The sequence below is a fragment of the Tyto alba genome, unplaced genomic scaffold (genome assembly GCF_018691265.1).
Source record: "Tyto alba isolate M040663 unplaced genomic scaffold, T.alba_DEE_v4.0 Super-Scaffold_1000006, whole genome shotgun sequence".
Classification (NCBI taxonomy): domain Eukaryota; kingdom Metazoa; phylum Chordata; class Aves; order Strigiformes; family Tytonidae; genus Tyto; species Tyto alba.
Genome location: NW_024881272.1, coordinates 33750869 through 33775992, shown reverse-complemented (window position 1 = coordinate 33775992; position 25124 = coordinate 33750869). Strand labels below are relative to the sequence as shown.

General features: G+C 41.0%; 1 protein-coding gene across 1 annotated transcript in view; it reads right to left on the bottom strand.

Annotated features, from left to right (window-relative positions):
* Positions 1–25124, bottom strand: part of PDE4B (phosphodiesterase 4B) — a 217944-nt gene that overhangs the window by 169922 nt on the left and 22898 nt on the right. The window contains exons 2-3 of the mRNA XM_042804716.1: positions 21755–21869; positions 19174–19409 (exon numbers count right to left, since the gene is read on the bottom strand). Coding sequence (XP_042660650.1) covers positions 19174–19409; positions 21755–21796 — 278 coding nt within the window. The 5' untranslated portion in view covers positions 21797–21869. The remainder of the gene's footprint in view (positions 1–19173; positions 19410–21754; positions 21870–25124) is intronic.

Genomic DNA, 25124 nt, shown 5'->3' with positions numbered 1-25124 from the left:
GGTGGGCCAGGAAGAAAAGGTCTAGTGGGGGGGGGGGGGGGGAGGAAAAAATAAATATATTAAAAAACGCAAGGAATAATATTCTGCAAGAACAAAGCGTGCAAGAATGCACACGCTCCACGGGTGAAGGTGAACACTGCTGATGCAGCACGCTCTGCTGTCCTGGCATCTACGTGCGGTCCAAGGGCAAAAATCACTGCCAGACACTGCACAGCCCCAACCAGCACCAGCACTGGAGAAGCGAGCATGGGGAGAGAAAAGAGGGAAACATCAAAGGGTGGGGGATCTGGCACCTCCCTGCAAAGACAGTGTGAATTAACTCCAATTAATTTATGCAATATCTGTATTTAGAAACACAAACCCCAAGATTGTTTTCTGGACGTAAACACCATGAAACCAACTTCTCTGCTTGTAAGGTGGGAAAAAACAAAAAAAACAACAAAAAAAAAATCCAGGCTATGAAGTTAAAGACAAGATTCAACGCTGGTAGTAAGAACATACTAAATACTCCAGGGAGTGGCAGAACAGCTTTTTAACTGGTCAGAAGTAGGTGATCTTAAATGTAAATACAGTAATTCTTTTTAAAGGAGAAGGAGATGGGAAAAAGTACACCTGGCCAGCCTACGGTGAAAGTGCTCTGATCTGCATGCAAGGGGCTGACTGCACAGTACAGGCATCAATTACCCAACAGATCCTCGCCAGTCCCTACCCATGCCCATGTTCTTTTCACTCATATTTTCCAAAACACTGCACAAAAACCTTAGCATGCCTTCCTCAGCCTCAAGCAAAAGGCTTGCCATCGAGAGCTTCCCTACAGCAGGGACTATAGAGGAGTTACCAGACATTCTCCCTAATCTGCTGCTATGCTATTCATCGTTCACATTTATTTAAAAACAAACAAACAAACAAACAAAGATCTGTCTGAGCCTAACCTAAAGACACTGGACATGCAGCATTATTAAATACTGAGAGGTTCGTGCAGTAGCAGAACAGGAACATTTAATGCTTTAGGAATTACGATGTCTTAGACTGTGATGTGTTACTCCATATCTCGACTCTGCTGACAGCCAGTGAAAGACAAAGGAAGCTTGAGAGCTATGCTGAATGATAAATAAAATCCACACAAATGCTTAGAATCTGGAATTCCAAACAGGAGAGAAAAAAAAAAAAAAAAAAAAACACAACTTTCTAACTCACCAGGAAGCAAAATGGGTTATTGGAGGGGTTTTGTGAGAATATATTTGATATTAGAGAAACAGTATTTCCATGCCTTTTCATAAAGCTATTAAAACAGCAAGGAGAATAAAGGGAAATTCACCTTTTTAAAGCACTCTGCAATAAAACATGCTGTACAACAGCATGTTCCTCATACTGAGTATGTACTTTCCCTCCCTGAATTCAGAGATGTTTTAGAAGCACTGTCCATTAAGGGAGTGCTTCCCATTATTTGGATATTCCTAAATTAGTAATGAGATGTCAGCCCCACAGCCTCTAGTACTGTAGCGAGATGTGCAAAGGCTGGTGATGGAGCAAAGAAATGCAAGAAGGATTAAGTTAATGAGATGGGAAAAGGAGACTGTGGGGAGGAGCGAGACTCCACTCTCCCTCGTGGAAGCATAAAGAGAAGACAAAGTGCCACCCACTGCTTTGGGTAGTCAGAATACAGCTGCTTCTCCAACCTGAGCTCCAGGATACTACTTGCTTGGTACACAGCCGCGGAGTACTCTGAAGGCTGTCCATCAGCACAGGATATTTCTTTTGTGAAATATCTCCCAGATCTTGGTGGCAACGGGAGCTAACCGTTACCTGAAAAAGGCTGTAGGTCAGCTCTCTGTTTCAGCTGCCATCCTTCATGGTGCCAACTTCTGATGTTGCACGCACAGAGGACCACTGAGCCAATGTCTACACAGTCCCCGCTGATTTGTAGTATTGGAGATCTCTGTCAAGACAGGCTGCTTTACTCGAGGAAAAGCCAAGAAGAGGTGAGATCAAGAACATCTCAAGAGACTTGAGCTAACTGGCATGAAAGCTTGTATCAGACAAAACTTGGTAATAATTCTTAAAAATGCATTTTGCTATACTTGCTGAGGTTACTACCAGCAATGGGAGGCAACGGTGGACAGAACACCTAGGGCACCAGAACACCTGGAGAGGTTACCAGGTACAAGGACCAGTTTACTAAAGTTTCTCCAATATACAAACAAAAATGGTCAACGGGTATCTCACTCTTTCCCAAACTTCTGTAAGGTCCCAGTAACACAGTGTAACGCAATGATTTGTCTATCAGTAGAGATTATCATGTGCAAGAGGATCGGTAGTGCGAGAGTAACAACTAATTTCAGCTCTTCAGAAAAGGGGCCAGTAATAGGAAGGAAGAGTTGAGGAGGGGGAAAGGATGATTAAAGAAAAGGGCCTGGTAGCGCTGGCAGAAAAATAAAACCGCTTGGAAGAACAAGGAGAATTAAAGACATTTTCAAAAGTTTTTTGGGGTGACTTTTCATACAAGCTTCCTAGCCTACCAAAGTGTCCAGGGTTGCGGAAGGTTTCAATATATTTCAATATATTTTATTAGAACAACCAATATATGGTTGGCATACAACATTTTCAAGCATGCAATTCCTCATCAACGGCTGATCTTCATTGTGTTGAAAGCAATTGCTAAGCAACAAGAATACATACTTTTTCTTTACGGTAGCACTATTATTTACCTGTTTCCTAAGTCATAATTGCCTGGATAAAACAAAATGCCAGCGAAGAGGCAACTGTGAATCGTCCTACATGCTTTAGTAGGAAAGGAAGAGCGGTTAGTTGACTTTTCACAGCACTTTGGGTCAGTGGCAGAACAATTGGATAATTCTTCCATACAGCATACCCTCTAGAAGAGCATTTAGATAGAAACAGTTAGGAAGCTCCCCTCCGTGACTTAGGCCGTTGTTCCATCCGTACACATTAGCAAGGCATCCCAAAAAGATAATGCTAACCTGACAGCAAATTAATTAGAAAAACTATTTCAAGGGATTGTGGTTTTCTGGTACTACTTTTACTTCATTTTCAAAGGACAGAAACCTAGGGGAAACACATTTTTAATCAAGTACAGGGTATCCTTTTCAAAAAACCTGTCTTCTAGTATTCTGCCTTTAAAAGCAAAAATAAAGATATTTTTCAAGCTTTCAACCAATTTGAACATTAAGACTGTTACATGTGCCAAGCACTATCAAATATAAAACACAGATCCTCCCCACATGTTTTTAATTGTTGTCCAGGCAATTTGCTGTCTAAATGCATGCATGTAATATGTGCTTCTGAAGCAATATCTGTACCTTTGTACTTTTTAGTCCTGGAAGGACTTTGATGGTCCCTCATACACAGCGGTGTTTGCTCGGTTTAAGTCGGGCATCTGTGCAAACACAGGATTGTAAAGGTCACTCAGGAGAGATGCCATCTCTAGAACCTTTATTAATAGCTGAGTGTGCAGAAGGGAAGGACTTAATCTGACTCTTAGAAGCCAATATCTTTCTTTTAGACTATAATTTGAACATATTTGATATAAAAAAGACCTACTGGGCCAGGAACATTAGGGAATCTCACAGCACTGTCGCTACTTAACATCTGGATTTCTGCCAAACATACGGGGTAGATAATGGGTTGGGAGAGGATCTGCAATGGATTTCCAAGAGAGAAACTCTAGAAACCAATTAGCTCCATTAGCTCAGAGAGAGATGAACAGGCAATGTGATCCGAAACAGGAGGCAGCGAAATCCCTGTCCCCCTCCAACAGGTCAGCTAAACCACATTCCCACTATAAAAGAAAAGGGTTGCTCAGAGTAGGAGTGATCATGCAGGAGACTAGAAACTGGAATTCGAATTAGGTCATTGAAACGAGTAATGAATTTAGAGGAACAGAGCAATTGAGGAACATCTGGTCTTGTGAAAGGACAGAACAAGATTATGAGGAAAGGGGGAAAAGTAAACCAAGGTTCAGAAGGAAAAAAAGCTATAAAATGACAATTTTCTCTTGGACTAAACCAATAAAGACACGTGAATAAAGAAAGCAGATGAAATGAGAAGGTAAAAGAGAGTCAAGTATATGGGAATAGTCACCTGTACTGGAAAAAAACTCAGTTAAAAAGACTGCAGTAGAGGAGGGAATAAATTTGCGGTGGAAATGTCACAGGACTGACATGGATGTGATCTTCAGTTCAATGCCTAAGGCAGGAGATGTAATTGCAGAGATGAGCCAGTGCTGGGAATAAATAAGAGCAACCCAGGCAGTGGAAGACAGGCAAAGATGAGAGGGGGAGGTAAGTGAATCAAGCAAAAGAGACATGTCTAGGAGGAAACTTAGAGCAAGACAAAAATATGTATCAATGAACTGGAAGCTGTAGAAAAAAAAACGAGACCAGGAAAACAGATGCCAAGGAACAGTGCTTCAACATGAAGATAGAAGTCACTGTGGATGAAAATGTAAGGGTGGGAAACGACAGCCAAGACTAAGTCAGAGCAGTGGCTGGTAAGAAAAAGCTGGGAAGGCGACAGCATTGCTAAAACCTGGAAAAGATTCCAAGAAAATAAAATAAAAAGAAAGGCTGTACAGCCAGTGTTATACATAAGGATGTGTTTGTGGTGGAGAACTTAAATCTTTCCAGTGATGGAGTTAGTTCTCTAGACACAACAGGAGCAGAGAGAAGAAGGGAAAAGGAAGGTGAAGAGTATATGCTGAAGAGACTGACACGAGAAGAAATGATAAAATCTGTACTTCACACCATCTTTATTTCCTTCCTATCATGACCAAGAAGCACACTCTGTCCATCCTACCAGCGAGTGCTACTGATTACGTTAGAGGCTGAATCAGTATTAGTTAATTCAACCCCAACCTAGTTGCAATTTAACTTTTAGCTCCCTCAGAGCAGCAGTAAATCTGATGATAGCCTCTCGTTAAACATATACCTATGACTGACATTTTAAACCACCATGCCAAATTCCGATCCCTTAAAATAGCAATTTAGCCTGAATAATAAGAATTTGCCATTCTAATTTGAGATGCATTTGATCAGCCATATCTTCCTACAACATGGTAAAGGAAAGCCACAACCCAGCACAGTGATCAGACTTCCAAAACATGCAGTACAGACCTAGTGCTTACCAATAAAATAAATGTAACAGCAAAGAAACAGTATCTGGAAGCTGTGAAGAGATGCTGATGCAGTAACCTTCTCTGACCCTCCTTTAATAATGTGACAGCCTTCTTTAATAGAAGGGTGAGCAAAGCCCAGTGTAGGAGTCTCCGGCTCCAAGATGGGAGGCATTCTGGTGTTTGGTTTGTATCTTTATAAGTTATTAAAAAAAAAATAAAAGACACTTGCCTTGCTCAATTGCAACATCTGCGTTCTCACAAGCTAGAGCTTCTAAAAGATGGATCCATGCCAGAAAACTTTAAATGATATGTTTGATAATTTTTCTTATAATTTCCTGAAAGTTTCCAGAATTGAGATGCCGAATGAGAGGCAGAAATACATCATTAATTACTGGTTTGCATGACAAATTTCCCACATTTAGGAGGCAAAAGAAATAACAACAACAATTCACTGCAATTTATATTACCATTGGAAGATAAGGTTTTTCTATATTTAATAGTTTGAAATTATATAGTTTGTATCTCCATTCCCACAGATTGAGGGGCCTCTGAGATTTTCTGAAGGGCAGACACTCCTAATTCTTGCATAGGCCTCTGAAGTGACGTTTTGGAGCGCTATAAATGCTCACAGAAGACAGAACCACAGCACCTAGCAACCCTCCGGTTTGCAATCTAAGAGCTGAGCCAACTGCAAAGAAAGAAGCAACTGGAAAAGTCCATCCTTCTTTATTTTAGAGAGTCAGGACACCAGCACAGAGAAATCACCCACATCTTTGAGCTTAGCAAAGGCTGAGCAGGACGCACCCTATAGAAAAGGCAACCTTTTGAGCTCTTCCCATTTCATTAGCATCCAGTTGCCTTCAAACAGGTTATTCCTCATTCAGTAAGCATCTTGAAAAATGGCTTTTAGTTTAGCACCCAACAGTTGCAGCCTCCATATACGATTTCATAAGTTTTTAGGTCTTAAAACAGCCAGTACCTCTAAAAAGGTCAAGAAGATCCAGAATACTTTTCAGATTAGTCACAAATAAATGAACCCCATCTTTATGACAGATACCTTGAGAGTTTTGAGTGGCTTGGATGCTTCTCTGTTCACACTGAATTAGTCATCTACCACAACATTGTAACTTTTGAGTAGAGCACTACAAGGTGTCCTCTGTCACAGATAAATTATTCACATTCAGAACAGGGATGAAGAAGTCAGTAGTAAGTCAGCCTGATGCCTTTCACCTGCCATTTAGTCCTAAACTGGATTTGGCACATTTTTTTCCATAGTAAATCACACCACAGAAGGACAGAAACACAATTTACCTGAGTTCCTTGCACTTTTTAGTATTTAAACAAAAAAGTACAATTTCTTATCATACTACAATGCCATTTTTTCTCAAAGGTATTTCTATTATCTCCTAGTAGATACACATGAGGAAATAAAGTTATATACTATAAGCCCTCAGGGAATGATGTAAGATACCTTCTTCATAACGGTAATTTCCTTAGCAACTTTGACTGTGCTTTATTTAGAGTATTTCTCAGAGAACATTTAAATGCCGTCTATATTATCCATAGTGAGTAATCACATATGTCAGGCCAATCTGTATTACTTGCGATTATTTTCTCATTTCAGAGCTACGGATTAATATTTTACAAATTAATTCAATAAGCCAACTTATTCTTCACGGGCAGAGACCTTTGGGGCGACCCCAGAGGAAAGAGAAGCCAATGCAAAAAAGTCTTATAATTTCACCCAGCCTTTACAACCAGAGTGATGAGAAAAGGTTTTATGCTACTACAGAGGTGTAGTATGAAGGAATCTCTAGGAAGGTGTTTGCCTGGACTGGCTAGCTCACCCCTGGCCAGGCTGGTGCTTCATTCCTTGGGTGGTTTGTTAGCAGGTGGTGAATAGCATCAGCTGCACCTGCCTCTGCCACGAATCTGCCTGTGACTAAACACCTCATCTCACATGAGTCACCACCATTCCACAGCCAGGATCGGGGCTTTGCTCCCCGCCGCGCACAGACGCCTCCGCGCCCGCGTCCAGAGGCACCTACGGGCACCGGAGCTGCTCACCGGTATCACCCGTTGTAATTCAGTCACGGGTGGCCTCCTTGTTGCACATGAAATGCAAACCAACATTAGTATCTGTAATTTTCATGACACTAGAATTAAAGTGGCATAATGCAATGACAAGTATGAAGAAAAAAAAAAAAAAAAAAACAAGGAAACAATAATGCTCTGTCGGAGCACTGTTCTCACTGATAACAGATAATCCCGCGTATCCAATTCAGGCACCCACTTTCTCAGGTCGTTTGTGCATCCTGACATACCTTCCCCTGAAAACATTTGGGTTGGTTGACGACATCTCCACTCACACAGGGTACAAAAAGGAACATTTAGCCTTGGACAACCCTCCACCTCCTTACAAAGAAAGGATTTAAAACATTTTCATGAGCAAACATGTTTCTCTGTTACTGGTCTCACCTGCGATACCTGAACAGGAACAGAAAACTTCACCATTAATCCGAGTCTGCTTAGGTTTTGCATTTTACTCTTGCTCTTCCAGATTCTTAGTTCTGCAGCAGTTGACTGGCAAAACAACATTCAGGTTTGCAGACAAGTTATTTTAATTACTTCGTGTTTCAGATCACCTACACCTTATCAGCTCTCCCAAATCAAACGGTATCAGATTTGCAACATGCGTTTATTTATAGCTGGTTTTCCCTAAAAAAAAAAAAAAAATTCAACAGACAGGTCAAGCTCACTACATTTACTGTTCAGCAGCATGGCTGTAACCTCCAGCTTTGCCAAGCGCCTCTTGTTTTAGTGCTGGGAAACAAAAGAAAATGCATTGTGCACAGTTGTCAGAATTCACACACAGCGTTGTCCATTACAGCTTAATTAAAGGAATAAATTCACAGCCAAAACCCTAGAGACCGGTTCACTGTCAGCACCAATAAAAACAGGGTTAAAGAGAGGAGGTGGCTGTGGCCTGCCCAACTATGTAAGAAGTCTCATGGTGTTTTTTTTTAATGGAATGAGAGTGTCCAGAGACAGGTAACGAGCCTCCCGGAGCAGCAGGCGGGGTGAGAACCTGCTGAATGTGACTGAGGCTGGCAGCAGAGGACAACGCTACCTTCTTGGTCCTCTAATTCACTCCAGTGACGCTCTCAATGTTCTCAGGGTCTCTGTTCAAAGGACCCAGGAAGGAGTTGATAGAAAAAAATACGTTTAAAAAGATTCCAGGAGGTCACGACGTAGCTACTGAAAACACACAAGAGAAGGCGTAAAGGCATTTGACTGCCCCCAGTGCCAGGGGGACGTGGACCACAGGGGTTGATTTCCAGTTACCCTGGCGGTGTTCTGGCAAACCCAAAACTAGAAGGATCACCCAGGGGCCCCCGTTTCTTACATCCACACACAGTCACCAGGCACAAACACAAGCCACATCACGCGAGGCTGACAAGAGACCCAGCCCCAGAGAGATGGCATCTCGCCCCGGCACTAACCCCAGCCGCGGAGAACGACCGACCCCAAGCATGAAGGGTTTAACGCCGGCACAGCGAATAGATTTATTCTGTCCTGACCACAGAAGCACTGCTATCTCAAGGAGGACTTGCAAATCAGAGCAACTGCTCATAGCGGATCAGAGATAATTGATTGCGGTTAGTAAACTGGTTTAGGAGCTTGGTTGCAAGTATTTGGAAACGTGATTTATAAGTGGACTTTGTGGAATTTTGGCTGGGCGATGTGTGTGGAATCACACTCCAAGCCTGTAAGCTGCCCAGGCACACAACACCCAGAAGCAGGTGGTCTGTTAAAACGGGCACGGCTCGATGCTGGAAAGCCGAGTTGCAGCCCAGCCCCAGCGCAACCCAAATACATTTACCTTCTCTGTTCCCTAAATCCCTCACCAAACACAACGTTAGACATCGTGGCTGACTCTTCTGCTGCCCGACAGCAGCGTAAAGACGTGAGAGGCCGTACTGTTACCAGAAAGTGGTAATTAATTCACTCTCTAAGACTCAGTTTTGGAGTTTTAGAAAGCAGGCATTCTTTATTACAGCGCCAGGCACGTAGGGGAGAGCTCCTCCTCACGGGGGTGTGTGAGAACGAACTCAACAAGCATTTATACTACCTTAATCATACATACTCATTGCATTTTTATCATATTCATAACTTTCCCGGAAACTCGTTTAGCATGTGTTAATGTCTCTTGAGCAGGTCAGTTGGAGTCTTCGGGTGGTCGTCAGGGGTCTTCAGCTGAAGGCTCATAGTCTTCTTCACCGTGTCTGCCAGTTGACCCTCACTTCTGCGCAAACTCAGTCCTGGGCTCACATAGATCTTGTCCTTCCAGGCTGGCCTGCTCTGGTTTTGTTGCTAATTTGCAGCTTCTTTATCTTTACGTTTCTTTGCACCTGCCACTACGAGGCCAAAGCGTCTCCAATAAGATTATTTATGAGTTCCTTATCCTACAGTTATTCCAACTATTTCTCAAAAGATCAGTATTTGTTCTACAGCACGATTGTTAATCGATTCAAACATCTTAAATTGATCTCAATAATTCTATTCCACAAATATCTATTTTCTAATAATCTTAGTGTGGGGGTATCAGTACGATGGGGCACAGGCCAGGCAACATGGCCCAAGCAGTGTGCTGCTGGCACCAGAATTCACACTTCCTCTTGCACCGAATTCCAGAGCTCCAGCGCTGAAAAGCCACGTAGGCACATGTCACAGGCAGCACGGATCTCCATGCTCTGCCAGTGCAGAAAGCAAGCTGGGAGGGACTGGAAAACACAGACCGTTTTGATGCACGTAGCACTGACTTTGTTGGGGGTTTTAGAGGCACACACCCCCAGCGCAGCAAAATGTAAAACAACTTCTTTGCCGGCACGGCAGGACAAAAGAGACTGCCACCAGAACCATCACGTGTCATACTGAATAAAAATACATCTAATGCCATGGATCAGCTGCGAACCAGAAGGTAGTTCTCCAGGTAACAAAGCAAACATTTTTCCTTTCAGATGAAGTTATCATTAGTCAGAAGTTTAAAGATAAAAGAAAGTTGTGTCAAATTCTTGTCTGATTCAGCTTTTATATCAACTGTATTTCCATAATCTCCATTTATTTTATATTCTTGGGAGGATGAAGTTTGAACATAATATTTCAGAAGCTTCATTGTCTTTTGCTAATTAACAGTGACTCATTTCTTTCCATTCTAGATACATTTCAAGCTGTCTTATTTCATTCTGGATCAAGGTGTATTATTATAATTGAATCATTAAAAGCCTCTTCTGTGTGCCTACAGCAACTTCTGTTTTGAATGACTAGTATCTCCAGGCAAATCTTGCCGCACCAAACTTCAGGATCATCTTCAGTAAAATTACTGGGCTTGCCTTGCAATTCGTACAAAAAGGATGCACTACCATTTTGAGCATGCAATCAGACTAAAATCCAACAAATCAAATAATGCAAACTAAGGAAAAGATTGTATTGCAGTAACGAAATAACAATTGTGTACAAAAAGACATTTGTAAAATAATGACATTTTTAATTCAAAACTTATGACTAGTCCAACATTATGTTTCTTCTTAAAATTCCTCTATACCAACTACACCACCCATAAGTCATAGTTATTCTATTTAGGCCTTCTAGAAAACATAAAAATAATAAAATATTCCAACTGAGAAGAAGATCCAAGAGCTTCAAAAACTGACAGCAACAGACAATGTCTAAATATAGGCAGTCAAAACACTTATCTGTATATTTTTAGCTGAGAAAACAACTTCAGTGATAACTCAGAGCACAAATTATCTCTGCAGCAGCTTCTTTTCAGATAGGTCTGTATTGGTACTGACTGTGTATAAACTGAGTAAGCAGTGACCCCTATATATCTGGGTTGCCCACCTTTTTTTCCTATGATGAAGGATTCCTGTGATTTATTTTTAGAACCAGACCTCCAGGATTTGTTGCAGAATGTCAGGTGAGGACGGGGGTCCACCAGTGACCCCCCACAAACCGGGCTTCTCGTAGCAGCGCCAGAGTAGCAGGCTGACTGCGAATGCTGACACAGCATCATGGTTTAGTTTCATTTCTCTGACTGATCCTCTACTTTACATAGTTCCTGGCCAGGAAGAACCACTATCCCCCCAACCAAGTCAGCGGGGATGGGATATTCTCTGGTGGAAACATCTTACTAAGGGAGAAAGGAGAAAAAATTTAGAAAAGACATTTCTCTAAATTACCTCACTATCTACATTTCTTTCTCCACGTCTTTGTGAGATGTTAAAATGAAGCTGAGAGGGGCATCAACGACAACAAATCAAGGAATTTTCCTCTTCCTATACTAAGCAGGCAGCCCCTACCTCCCACCTTGGTGAACCCAAACAGATTTAAGCCTTAGTGAATTCTTTATGTAATTTTTATGATCTACCCATAGACAACCCAAGACCTACCTCACAACACAACGTTTTCAGCTTTTCAGAGACTCTTTTGAGGAGTCCCCAGCACCCCAAGCTCCTACCAGTTCCAGTGTTCAGCACCAGGAATGAGCCAGCCCTAAACGTACCAGATAATATTTCTGCTTACTGAAGAACAAACAAAATCATGAAATCCTTTAGGACTGCTTCCAGATCTACCGCTCTTCAACTTTCATATTCTTAGGAAACTTAGGACAAATCATAGTAAGTCTGATTTTCAAAACTAAGCTATCATATACATTTTCCAGAAACAGCATGGTGTAATTAAAAACTATTTTCCCTATAGGATGTATGAAATGTTATGACAAGTACAGTTGACCTCCTTTTTCAAGGTAAGTAAATGCCCCACAGAAATGTGGTCCAGGCTTTTGAAATAGAGGAAGCATGTTCAATCAGAATAATTGGTCCTGCTTCATTACAACAAAAATTGATGTGATTTATATAAATAATAAACATTCTGGACCAGATGATGTCCAGAGGTCCTTTCCAACTCCAACCATTCTGTGATTTAAATAATTTTAAATATAGGTCTAAAAATCAAAAACAGGTTTAAGGGGTTTTTTTTCCTCCTAGGTTTTTATTTTTCACATCATATGGGAAGTCAGCTCATCTATTTTTTTTTTTTTTTCTATTCTAAGCTTGCAGCATATTTCTTCAGTTCTTATCTAGATGAATTTGAAATAATCTAAGAAATAAGAGTTCAACCTATTTCACAGTCTGAAACAACATTAAAAAAAGAAAACCAAACCAAACCAACAACAGCATTACTCGTTCTGAACTTCTGGTTTTCATCCCACTGTTCCCACTCAAGCTTCCTATTACCCTAAATATGTCCTTTCACTCCATGGGATTTGCAGATTTCAAATATGTAAAGAAATGACTGGGCATATTACCTTCTACTTAGTTTACTAGAGCCTGACGACAGTTTTATTATCCTTTTTAATCCTCCCTGCAAATCTCCATCCCCTTTATCATTCTAACTTCCCGTATCTATCCCCCGATTCAGTACCACCAGCCTAACAGCTTCACAGTGGCTACGAGCCGGCCCCAGCTGAAGTCAACATTTCTGCTGAAGGCTTGGTCACAGACTCAGTTGCCCAAAATTATACTGAATTTTTCTTGTTTTGTTTTTGTACCTAATTTGCTGCCCACGATCACCATCTGGAGAACAATGTGCAGTACTACAAGCGTAGCTCTGACACGACATGTACTCGCCGTCCACGCACACTTCAGGATGTGGTAATGCACTCACACACCCTTCTTTACACACACCAACTTCAGGAAGAGTTTCAGATGGACATGGAATCTTCTTTTTAAATTTCCTTTTTAAATTCGCATTTTTAAATTCTTTTAAATAGCAAGATCAGACTCACAAAATGCTACAGTTCGCTGATTAAGTATGAATGCTGTAAAAAAAAAAATCTTAAAAAGTAAAGATAGACTAATGGTTAATTTTTTTTTTTTTAGAAAGTGGCAAGAATGGGACTCAAACAGCAACCAACTGTTAGCAGATAGCTTCCTTCGAACCTAGCGGGTTCTCATTTTGCTCTCGCAGAAGAGTAGGATAACTTTTGCATTGGACAATTAGCAACATAACATTTCAATATAGTATTTAATACCACAGTCCAAATGTTTAACAGAATCCTGAAAAAGTGCACTCCTTACTATATTTAATATTAACCACATCAAGTCTTAATAGAATTCTTAAGGTCTTTATTTCCTTTCGCTTTGGGACTCATCATAGAACTTATTTTTATTTCAACATAGAAAGTTGATGTGAAACTGTCAAACTGTCTCCACAAACCTAAGTCAAATGTGTAGAAATGGTGTAAATCAGAAGTTAGCTGTCAAACCTAACCCGGGAGCTGGTGAGTATCAAAAAATAGGGTAAGAGAACTATTTTGGATGCTTTAAATGTAGCTACGAATATATTCTTCACACCCTCATTCTCCCCACTTGCCTGGATCTGTTATCACAAAGCTTTAGATATAAAATATGGAGCAGGACTGTGGAAAACATTTTAACAACTTTTATGAAAATATGGACAAAATCTGCGCAAAAGAAGCTTGTAAGACTTCTACATTCTGATTGCCACTTGAACATCTATATCCTATGCAACCCTTCCCTTGCATGACTTAGGAAAGCTATTTTGTATGTGTACTGCCTTGCCATTGTCACACAAAATAATACTACATTGTGGCTGGCTTAGAATTATTGCTTTGGAGTCATTCTGCCCATTTTTTCTCTGCTGGTTAGAGATCTTGTCAGACCAGTGCCAGTCTCCAAAAAACCCAGTTCTAATTAAAAAAAAAAAAAAACTCAGGCGCAGCTTTATTTTTTAGGTCCCCGTGTATCTTAAGTTAAAATATTTAGGTAAGTCATGGCTCACCCCTTCACAGTTCTTCATTTTGTATTAACACTGGAGGTTAAATTTAAGGTGATTTCTGAAAAAATGTGGCAGAAAAACTGCTTACAGAAGGAATGGGCTTATTTTCCTCTGCCCCTCCCAAATAATATGTTCTGTATTTGAACTCTGTTACTCTTTTCTTCAAACCACAGTTACTGTAATCTCAAAAACAGCTGAATTTCCACAATCAGTGCATTCTTAGCACGTAATCTGTAGCGCAGCGCTGATGGTGCAGGTTGAATTTTGTACAATTTCGATGATGCCAGAACCAAATTTCACCTAACAAATAATGAACAACATGTAAAAAAAAAAAAAGTGCTGAAGCTGCAGTAATATAATCTGATTTTATTCTCCATTGACAGGTAAGGTTTTGCAAAGAGCTTGGTAACGTACAGAGCTGTGCAAGATGCATGGGTAGTAGCGGAAAACATTGTATTTCACAGATGTGGCATCTCCTAAATTGCTCCAGGAAGAACCACAGATATATATTATTATATATAAACTCTCTTCCAGGATTTCAGTTTCGAAATCTCATTTGATAACAGAGATATTTGTCATTTGGCATTTTGCTCAATACAGAGCACAGAGTAAAACGCTTTGAAGCAACGGAGATCATAATATAAACCATCCAGAAGAAAGCAAAACAGTATTCCACAGCACAAGAGCAATAAAAAGATGAATAATGAGTATACAGCAGAGATTTTTGTGCTAAGAGGAAATGGAAGAACTGGAAGAATGGCTCCGCAGAATGCACCCCCCCAAATACACACAGTGGGAGTTTCCCCCAGGGATTTAATCAAGTTACCAGGAGAAAAGAGAAATAACCCCAACAGGGACTGAGCTTTTGCACCTAATAGTTCAGAGCAATCCTCTGGTGATCAGGCTCTGATTTATCCCTGCCTCTCCAGAAGCTTCATTATGTTTTTTCTGCTTAGGATGATAAATTTCTACAAGGACTACAATGGCTTGCACAAGTAGGAAACAAAACCCCAAACTGAAGTGACTTCTTTGTTCAGTATGAAATGCCTATGGGAAGTCTCACTTCCACCTTACCTGCCCTAGTGAAAGAGACAGCGTCCCTTATAGAAGTTTTGTGTGTTTTTTCTGAATATACGCTAAATATAACTGTGTAATGAGGAACTTGCATATCCGCACAAAAAGTTAACTCTCATCTTCATATTGCTAGGAAGCTCTTCAACAATCTTGCAGTTATTACAAAAAAAGATGATAGCTACTATGCACATTAGACAAATGAAATAAAGACATTATTTCTAGGAATGACGTTTCATGTCATAATAATGAGGTGTATCATATCTGTCTTCGGGGTTTCATATGCACAGAAATAGATTACAGAAAGCTCAGTAAACCTACACACTTCTGAATGAGTCCAACTGATCTCATGTAGATGCTACAACTCTATGAATCCTCAGGAAAAAAACAACATATTAAGTAAACGTTAAACAATTTATACTGAATACGTAAGAGTTATGATGATTTGCGTTACAGAAAACCTACGCATTTTAGTTGCATGGACCCCAAATATCTTAGACCAAGGCCATTTACATTTAAATTTCAGTGAAGAGTTTCCTTGTGCATGATTCACTAACTCTGCTGTCATAACTGTATCACTGAACTTGATCTCGCACAAGCTGTAGCAAGACTGTCTCCCTTTGGGAACATAAACAGAGATCAGAAAACCTCTGCCTCCTGAAGCTAAACCCAGGGAATAAATTTAGTGAACAGCTTCCACAGCCCAGATCCAGGGGCCCGAAGCAGTGCAACTTGAATATTTAGTGCTGCATTAATGGGGCACTGGGAAACACGAGACAACTGGCAGGAGACAAATCAAGAGAGATTCTGACCAGACATACAGAGACTTTTTTCTGTGTTGAGGACAGTCACGCAGCAGAACAGGTTGCTCAAAGAGGAGGTGAAGTCTCCATCCTTGGAGCTTTTCAAGATCAGGCTAGGTAAAGCCCCCTCAGCATCGTGGTCTGACCTCACAGCTGACCTCACTTCAAGCAAGGGTTGAACTAGAAACCTCCTGAGGTCCATTCCAGCCTGAATTATCCTAGAATTCTATGAAACTAAGCGTTGGATACTCATTTCACAAGGAATATCCTCTTTCCTCTCCCAGTCTGAGATTTACACTGTTTAATGGCACTAGGCTCCCTACACGTAAAGCCTATTTTTCCTCCCCTATTGCTTAAAACACGGTAATTTTCTGCCTGAGGTCTCAGCATTTTTTTTAAAGCTCCAAGGAAAGATATCCACAAAGTGAGGTGAAAAAAAACCCCCAGACTTACATTATAAGAACGGTCTTACTGGTCAGGCCAATGGTACGTCTAGCCCATGATCTCGTCTCCCACAAGATATTAAAAGCACAGAACAGAAAGGAACTGAAAGCAAACATATATGATACTTCCCCTCAAATATTTTCCCAGTCCTAAACAACTTGCCGCTCAGAAGAGGAACAAGAGGTGGAGTTTATGTATTCAGAAGGAAAACATAACAGACTATTCCTCCAAGGATCTGTTAAGCTTTCCCTTGAGCCTGCTCAAACTCCTAGCATCGACTGTATCCTACAACATAAAGTTCCACAGCGTAGCTATAAACTGTGTAAAGAACCACCTCCTTGCTCTCGCTTCATGCCTGCCACACCAACTTATTTGATGGCCCCTTTTGCTCATATTGGAAGGGAAATAAGCAACAGATCAACTACCTCTTCTCTTTGTACCATTTGTAAGCTCTTGGTCCTAGACTTTTGCTCAATTGTATCTTTCCCATGCTGATCTGTCCCAGTGCAGAAGCTGTTCCATATGTTTGATCATCTTGGAGGCCTTTAATTCTTTTTAGTTCTGCTATACCCTTTTCTGAAAGGAAGGACCAGAACTGTACCCTACATTCAACATTTGACCAAGTAACGGGTTCCAACCATGGCATCCTGGTATTCAGTGTTTTATTCTCTACTCTTTTCCTTCAGATCTTTAACAATCAATGTTTTTTTGACCAGTAATAAGTACTAAACATGCAACTCTATTGAACTTCTATACCCAGCATCTTGCTCCTGAGTAGTAATATTGGTTTGCAGCTACAGCTCTTTCATGCTCAGATATATCACTTTGTATTTTTCTACACTGAAATTTTCCTATCACTTTATTGCCCACTCACCGAGTCTCTTAATGCTCATATCATTCCAAAGCTCTTTCAACACAATGGCACATACCAGGCTTACACAAATATAACCTGCGTCTGGGGTATATTTCATGCAGAACTGAACCGCAATACAGAAACCCAAACAGCTTGGGACCCGGTCCCCCTTGCACCACTCCTACACAAAAAAAAAAAAAAAAAAATCTCAGTCATGACTGCGCTCCCCGAGAGTGTGGTCAGGCCCCCAAGTAACTGGAAATTGTGTAGGTAAAGAATTGCCTGGTATGGGGTAGAGAACAGTGCTAACTGAATCAAAAGTCCTTAATGACGGGATCTTAAACAGAAAATGGGGAAGGTTAGACCAATTTTCTACCCAGCAGTCAATCTAACTGGTGCCCAAGTCAGAAAGGTGCGGGGGATGCAAAGATGCCGGTGTAACAACGTGGTGGAACAGCACTCGGCATCGCAGTCACATTAACCAGCAACTCCCAACTCGCTCTATGGCTGTAAATAGATACGATAGACTCAAGCAAAACAGAGGAGGCAGAAGCTATCTGCTCATTTATAAGGGATTAACAGCAGTAAAGAAACAGCAGTAACCTGAGGATCAGTTATAAGTGTTTTCTCTTTGACTGGCATACAGCTCAAGGAAAATACGTTGTGCGACACAATACGCGTACATTGATTCTGCTGTAATGGCAGTGAGGAGGAGCAGCAATGCCCCCTTGTGTTACAAGGGAAATTAATAATCCATTGCAATCCCTTACATTCTCCCAAATCAAAGATCACGACTAATTCATTCTTAAAAGCACACCTTATGAATAGGCTCTCAACCGTCCTGCAATCAAGACTACAAATTGCTGCAAAGACACAAAAGGGAACACTTGTAAAATGCTCATAAAGGTAAACCAACCCTTTTATTGTCAAAATTCACAATCCATCTGAAATTAGGTAACTCATTTTGTCAAATTTAACCACAGCAATTAAATGCAAAAATTGAACAAAAGCTCCTGCTAATTTCTCTTTGATTTCTATATCTCATCTATTCAAGTGCATAGTCTAAAAATCCTATTTTCAGTGGGAAAACCATTTTTAAAGGACTCTAACAAATTACCATAGGATGTGCTCTATAATTGTCCAAATGCAAACTGAAATGCCAGCTCTGAAGATTGCTGAGCTTAACAGAAGCTAAAACCAATTTAAGATTTGGGAATAATGATGCAAACATGTCTTGCAGCCAGCAAATGAAACAGAGTGGAGCATCTAAAAACTAGAAACTAAAGCACACTTGCAATTTGAAATTGAGAGCACAGGTTTTAAGGCTGCATTGCAACGCCATTTCAAGATTCATAAGGCAAGCTGGACATCTAACCTTATTTTGCCATTAAAATCTACCATTGCAATCCCAATGCATGAACACTTGGGACTTTGCCTCCCCTCTCCTCCCTCTAGATGAATTTCCTTGGTTTTAACACTCAGTTTCTGTTTTGGAACTCACCTCTTAGCAAACCCCTTTTAATCGGTTCTTTGATAGTTTCTCTGGGACTTCTCTTGAGCTTAACAGCAGATTCAAATGCTTTTCCAAGCCTTTCTTCTAACACTTGGACAGAAAACAGCCAGAGAGCTAGAGCTTTTTTCCTCATGCTGTTGTAGAAGAGTCTACCACCATCCTGACCCATTCTGTGGGTAGAAAACTAGTAACAGAAATCCTCTGGCTGAGATCGGAATTTACCACACAAAAGTTTCATGAAGATGCACCAAAAAAGTCAACAGAAGAGGTTTTAACAGAAGTAGAATTTCAAAAAAAGGTAGTTAATTTGTAAACTTACATCCATGATATACCAGCTGATAGACATCAACAATACTGATTAATATATACAAGTTAATAATCTCATGCCTTTCAAAAAAAAGTTAAAAACAACCACCCAAACCCAGAAAACAACAACAAAAACACCCTAAAAAGCCCAACTACGTGAGATTCATAGCAAAGGGAAGTAACCTACCAGTCTTGGTAAGTGGTGATTGCAATACTCGGAGGTGTCAACAAAGGCAGAGTTGTTGGTCTACAGACAATGTCTCTGTCAGGTGTCCTTGCTTTTTCTGTTTGTCTTTGGGATAGCGGTGGTAACTGCAAATTACCAGAACAACATCTTCTTCCTCTCCAGAGGTCTATGCCCAGAGCGTGGCTGGAAGTACTGTAAGACTTACTCAGCCCACACTCCAGGTAATCCAGAGCATTCTGCAAAGATAGAAAAGCCACTGAAGTTCTGCAAACAAATGTTGTCCTCCATGAAGATAAAACACATACAATGGTTGTTCTACAGTCACAGCTACTCACAAAAGATAACCATATGATGAAATCTTGGCAGTCTGACTGCGCTGCATTGTTATTTTATCAAACTATGAATGAGCTTGAAAATTCACTCAAACTGTCTAAACGAAAGTCAATAGCTGATTCTAATCCTTCACACTTCAAGAATCCGGGTCACTTTGGCTATACGTTCAATTTTTGGTATTTTAAACTTTTTCAGACAACATTCCGCTCAACATCCATTTAAAGTATCATTCCTCTCCACAGCACAAACACATTGGTTTGTCACTTGTTTTTTTGATGAATCACCAGGCAGAGAGAGGTGCCAAGAATACTGGATTCACATCCTGAATCATCCAAGAGCTATTCAGTGAGAGGAACTCCCCGATAGGCTACCCTTCCCTATGTCTGGCATTGCCGGTAGAAATAGTCTCAAAAAAAGGTTTTGATCAGTTGAAGCACTTTTTCCTCTTCTAGTTTCTACTGATTTTTATCTAAAAACATCACCATGATCACAGACCTGGCTGTCAATCTTCTCAAACCCAAGCCAGAAGTTCTTCCACAGCAGAACAACACTGCAAGAGGGCTGGCAGTTGTGGTCTTACTCAGGGAATTTAGGTAGTCAAATATAGTTGTCCAATACAAATTAGAATATTTCTGGATTGCGTGTGATGAGCTACCAATAGAAGCTGGAAGGTTACTATAATCAGTATTTATATCTATGGCAACCCCTCTTCGTTCTTTCTCTTCTTCCATCTGCTCCTGAATTTTGATCTCTGCCCCACCCTTTGCAGCCCTTTCCAAAGCCTCCCCAAATCCCTTCGTTCACTTTCCCTACAAACTGCTACCACTGCACTCTCCCAGCCAGCACTAGTGACTTTAAAAAGAGTGGTTTAATTTTTCCATAATCAGTAACTGCAAGGTAGCACGAGTCCTCCATTACCTCATAGTTTCTAATGGAAGGTATGTTTGTTCTCCATTGTCATGGGACTATTAAACAACTTTGTGGTACCATCTACTCTCTCTTACCTCAGCAAGGAATCTCAACATGGGAATGAAAGACAAAACCGATGGCAGAAAGGCATACCACCAGTTTTCTCAACTTTCCCCACCTGCTTGCCCATCCCACAACCGTGCAAAGCACCCAGACAGGAAACATGACCCACAGCTACTTTACTCCTTGCATAGAGCCTGAAGTGCTGTAAGGCATGCTGGTGCAGAGCCATGAAGTTACTAAGGTATCAACACTGCAATGACCTAGATAGAAGTTTAATATATTCGGCATGGTGTGTTTCCAAAAATATGCTAGAGATCTTCAATGGTCCAAACCCTACTCTTCCACAGCAAAAAATCAGGTCAAAAATACTCCTAGGATCCCCAGAAAGGAAAGCTTGCCTTCTACATGAGGATCTGACTTAACCTGCCTTTATTAATAACCTTTAAAAGACTGTTTAATTTTTTTGTTATTATTTAAGAAGTGTACAGCAGAGTTTTCTAGCTTCCCATTAGATTTCAGATGCCTGCCTTCACTAATATCTGCAAGGACCGAGTGGACCCAGGACCATGCTCAGGCAAACTGACTATAAAGCAGTGTAACATGGTCTAAGAGCATAAAAGAAACACTTATTTATTGAAGGAGTGCTATAGCATACACTATTAGGTTCCACTCCTCCACTGTATTTTCATATACATTCCACGTGGTTTTCCATTTTTGGCAAGCCTCAGCTGTGACAAACAAGACAATTAAGGCTGTGGTTATCATGCCATCGTTACAAACGGATACGTTTTTCCAGAGAACAGGAACTGGAATTTAATTAAGAGGGGATTAGGATAATGCTTAGCAAGTGTAGTAATGAACTAACACATGCATCATCACATCAGGTATTGGGCCACTACGGTGCGGAGAGATGGGGAAACACTTCTAAGTATACAAGTACAGCTCCTGCACAAAGATGGGATCCAGAAGAGAGATTCCATAAGGTCTGCAAACGTGCCCTGCTGCCTGCCAGCCTTCCACTGGCCAAAGACCAATAAAGTATATGCTCTGCACTGGACTCCTCTAAACTTCTCATGGGGCAGGGGTTGGCTGGTTGGTTTTTAAATGTGTCGGGCTTATTTTCTGCTTATTAGATGAGCTGCAAACAACTCTAAGGAAATCAATGAGTAACCAAAGCAAAATCAGCTGATACTTACAAAATAAGACAAAACTAACTTTTAATCTCATTTTCGTAAAGTACTGGGAAAAATAAAACATCCCTTTAGAAGAAACTTACCTCATCTGCAGTTACTGTCATGACACTTCTGCTTTTCTTCATTATTGAGATTAAAGCGCACCCCGTTATTAAAAAAACCTCTTGTTGTCAAATTCAATTCCTTCCCATGCGCAATCTGAAAGAAAGAATTGTATTTTTGAATAACAAACTGTTTTTGCTAACAGACTACGGAGATAATTGCTAACATCACAGCCGATTGATAACTTACTGCCCATTTTCATAAAACACTTGGCAGCATACGTTATGCAAGTGTAGCTCTCTATTAGTGAAAGGACAATTCAGTATTTAGTAAAATCATGTTAAAAGTAAGCGGTATTCACAAGGCTCTGCAATCTAAGCAAGACTTGAAACATGTCTAGTAATACAGGATCAAAGCTAACAGGTTCTACTTGCAGAGAATTTTAGTCTAAATGAGCCCTTTTCAGAGGTACAGTACAGAAGGTCTCCAAGAACAGCTTGAGCTGGCTCTCATAAAAGAAAAGTTTGTATGTGATTCTAAGATTTAATCATAACTCACAAACGTTATTTACCCTTACACTGGCACACACACACTGCTTCAGCCACTAGATTACAGCCTTCTGCAGAGGGTGACGCTGCAGCCACTTGGAACTACGCAGGAGGGCAAAGGGGAATGAAACAGCCAAGCAGCTGAAACAGCAGGAAAAACCATTTCACATGGGAACAGACCCCCTTGGAGAGTGCCCAGGCCCCCTCCTCTTTCTTGCTGTGCATTTAGTGCTCGAAGAAAAGCTCCATTCATGATTATACAGAGGGAACATTGAGGGTTGTGGGTTTTTGCTTTTCTTTCCCCAAAGCACAGGTAGAGCTGGAGTGCTACTTTTTGTGTGCTAGGAAATTCTCTCCCCCACTTGGAAGGATTATCTTTGAAGTAGAAGGCTGCTGAAGGGCCACTGTTCATAAACTTCGTTGCTGAAGCCACCACAAAAAGCTGCGTAGAAGTTTCAGGCTTGGCGATAAGACTTCTAACATGATGTTCACTCTGAGAAATTAAGGGGGTTTTTAACTGTACTCAGATCACCTGTTCAGGCAGCTCAAGTTCAGGAGAGCAATGAGCAATTCAGAATGCCTGTGAAAAAGCGCTGCCAGGCCCTGGCTGTCTACCCAGCTGACGAGGAGCAGATGTGGCATCAAAATTAGGCACCTCATTCTCTTCCCTGCCACTGCCAGCAGCCGGGGTCCCAGAAAGCAAGCAGCCTGCCCACTCGCTTTTATTGTGAGGTTCAAAGCCCCGGCAGCAGGTACTGAAAGCCATCTTTCTCTGAAAGCTGGTTGTACAAACCCAATCTTTGGTTCCCACCCCACCGTGAATTCAGGAGCCTGCACACTCGAGCGTGGCAGCCCAGCTTGGCGTACAGCCACAACACAACTGTGCCATCGAGAGTTCCAGTTCAGCTTAATACCACTGTGCCCCGGTTAAACGCTATTTAGCTTGCACCTCTACCTATTCAAATCAAAAAAACTTAAAGAAAAAAACCCCTATACTAGCTCTCAGGCATAGTACCTGAACACAGAGTGGTGCCTCTGATCACAGAGGTCTAAGGACATCGCAGTCTCCAGGAGCCAACTGCCCTCCTGCTCTTCCATGTACACAAGAAGAGCTGTAACAAACCTGTTTCTCTCTAAACCAGATCCCTCTGGGGAAAAAAAAAAAAAAAAAAAAAAGAGAACTAAACCAAAACAAACTCAAAGGAAACACTAACACGCAATGCCAGAACCGGAGTTGAGTCTGCCTACAGTTCTGGCTGTGGCACAGGCACCTCCAGTTGTTTTCATTCCCTTAAGGTTCATACATCCAACACACATCTATCCCTTCACTGCCAGCCAAAGCATTCGGAGCGCTCAGATCCATGCCAGCCATAACTCACTGCCATTTCAGCACAAGTGCCAGCACACAGGGCTGAAAGCTTTATCCTGTATGAAGCAACGTTGGAAAAGAGCAGAGGGATTTGTCTTCTAAAGCACCTAACACCTGGCCCTCCAGAAAAGGATGAAGGGGACCGTCCAGAAAACAAGAAAAAATGCTCTGCAACGCCTCCCCCCAGGGTTGCTCTCCTCTCAGCATCCACTGCTGCTGTCACCAGAGCCAGGCCAGTGGGAAAAACACATTTATGGCCTGATCAAGAAGCTGCTTCTTACAAACAGGCCACGTGCACGCACCAGCTAAGCAATCAGGGTGGGTTTAGGCATTACAGCAGTGGAACAGCTATTAAAAACCTGACACGTGGCAGCACAGTTGTGTAGCAACATGAAGTCTCTCTGCAAACCTTATCTAGCTTTTGATCCATACTACAATTAGATGAGCAGGCTAGGAGTGAGAAAAGTCATTACCCTGTTACCAGCATAAAAGTCATACGAGAGTATCAAGAGTAAAATTCTAGAATAAGTTTAACAATTTTATCAGTCTTCAACAATTGGGAAAAACTAAAAAGCCCTGTTATAAAAAGAATCCAAAACTGACAGCAGACAGCAAATTAGACTATAGTGTCCCAGATATCATGCAGTGGTATGTATGCACAGATTAGGAATAATATGGCTTGACTATTTGCTGCCAGTAATAAATACATATTTCACTGTAATATGTAGACAAAATTCAAAGAAAGAACAAAAGAAGGAAGCAGTTGCATAAGCAGCAGAACTAAGTAGGCTACAGATTTGCATTTAATAAAGTACAGATTTGTGCTTAATAAAGTACAGGTTTGAGATGTTCGTGACTGCCCTGCTGTGCAGACTTTGTGATGCCCAACACAAACGAGCTCACACCGCGCCACGTCCCACACTGGGATTAACGTGCATCTCCCTCCTGAATACATGTCAGTTCACAAACTGACATAAATAAAAAAAATTAAATACATAATAAAGTAAATAAACGCACACAAAAAAAAAGTATCCAAGAAAATGACTTTGGAAAAACAGTCTGAAAGAATGACAGTCTAAGAGTGTCTCCTAAATTGGGCTGAACTGTAAGATCAAAACCGACACTGGGAAACAAGACATGGAGAGATGGACCAGACTGACTAGCAGATCATTTCTGTGGAAGTCTGAGTCCTTTTACACCACAGCTTCCTTTCCTTTATAAATATTTATCAGTTTGTCAAAGTAAGTTTAACCAGAACATGAAGAATTATAAAAAACATATTCTGTTCAATGTGGATAGCATTTCTGAAGAGCCTACCAAGAAAAATCTAAGACTTCCGTTAGTCATGACTAAATTACTGTTAAAATCTGAATCACTCTCTTCGGTCTTTACATAAAAGATCTGACACCTGGAACAAACATCTAGGGGGGAAAAAAAAATAAAATAAAAACACCCCAAAGAGTCTTGCTGGAAAATTTTTCCCATGCACGTTTT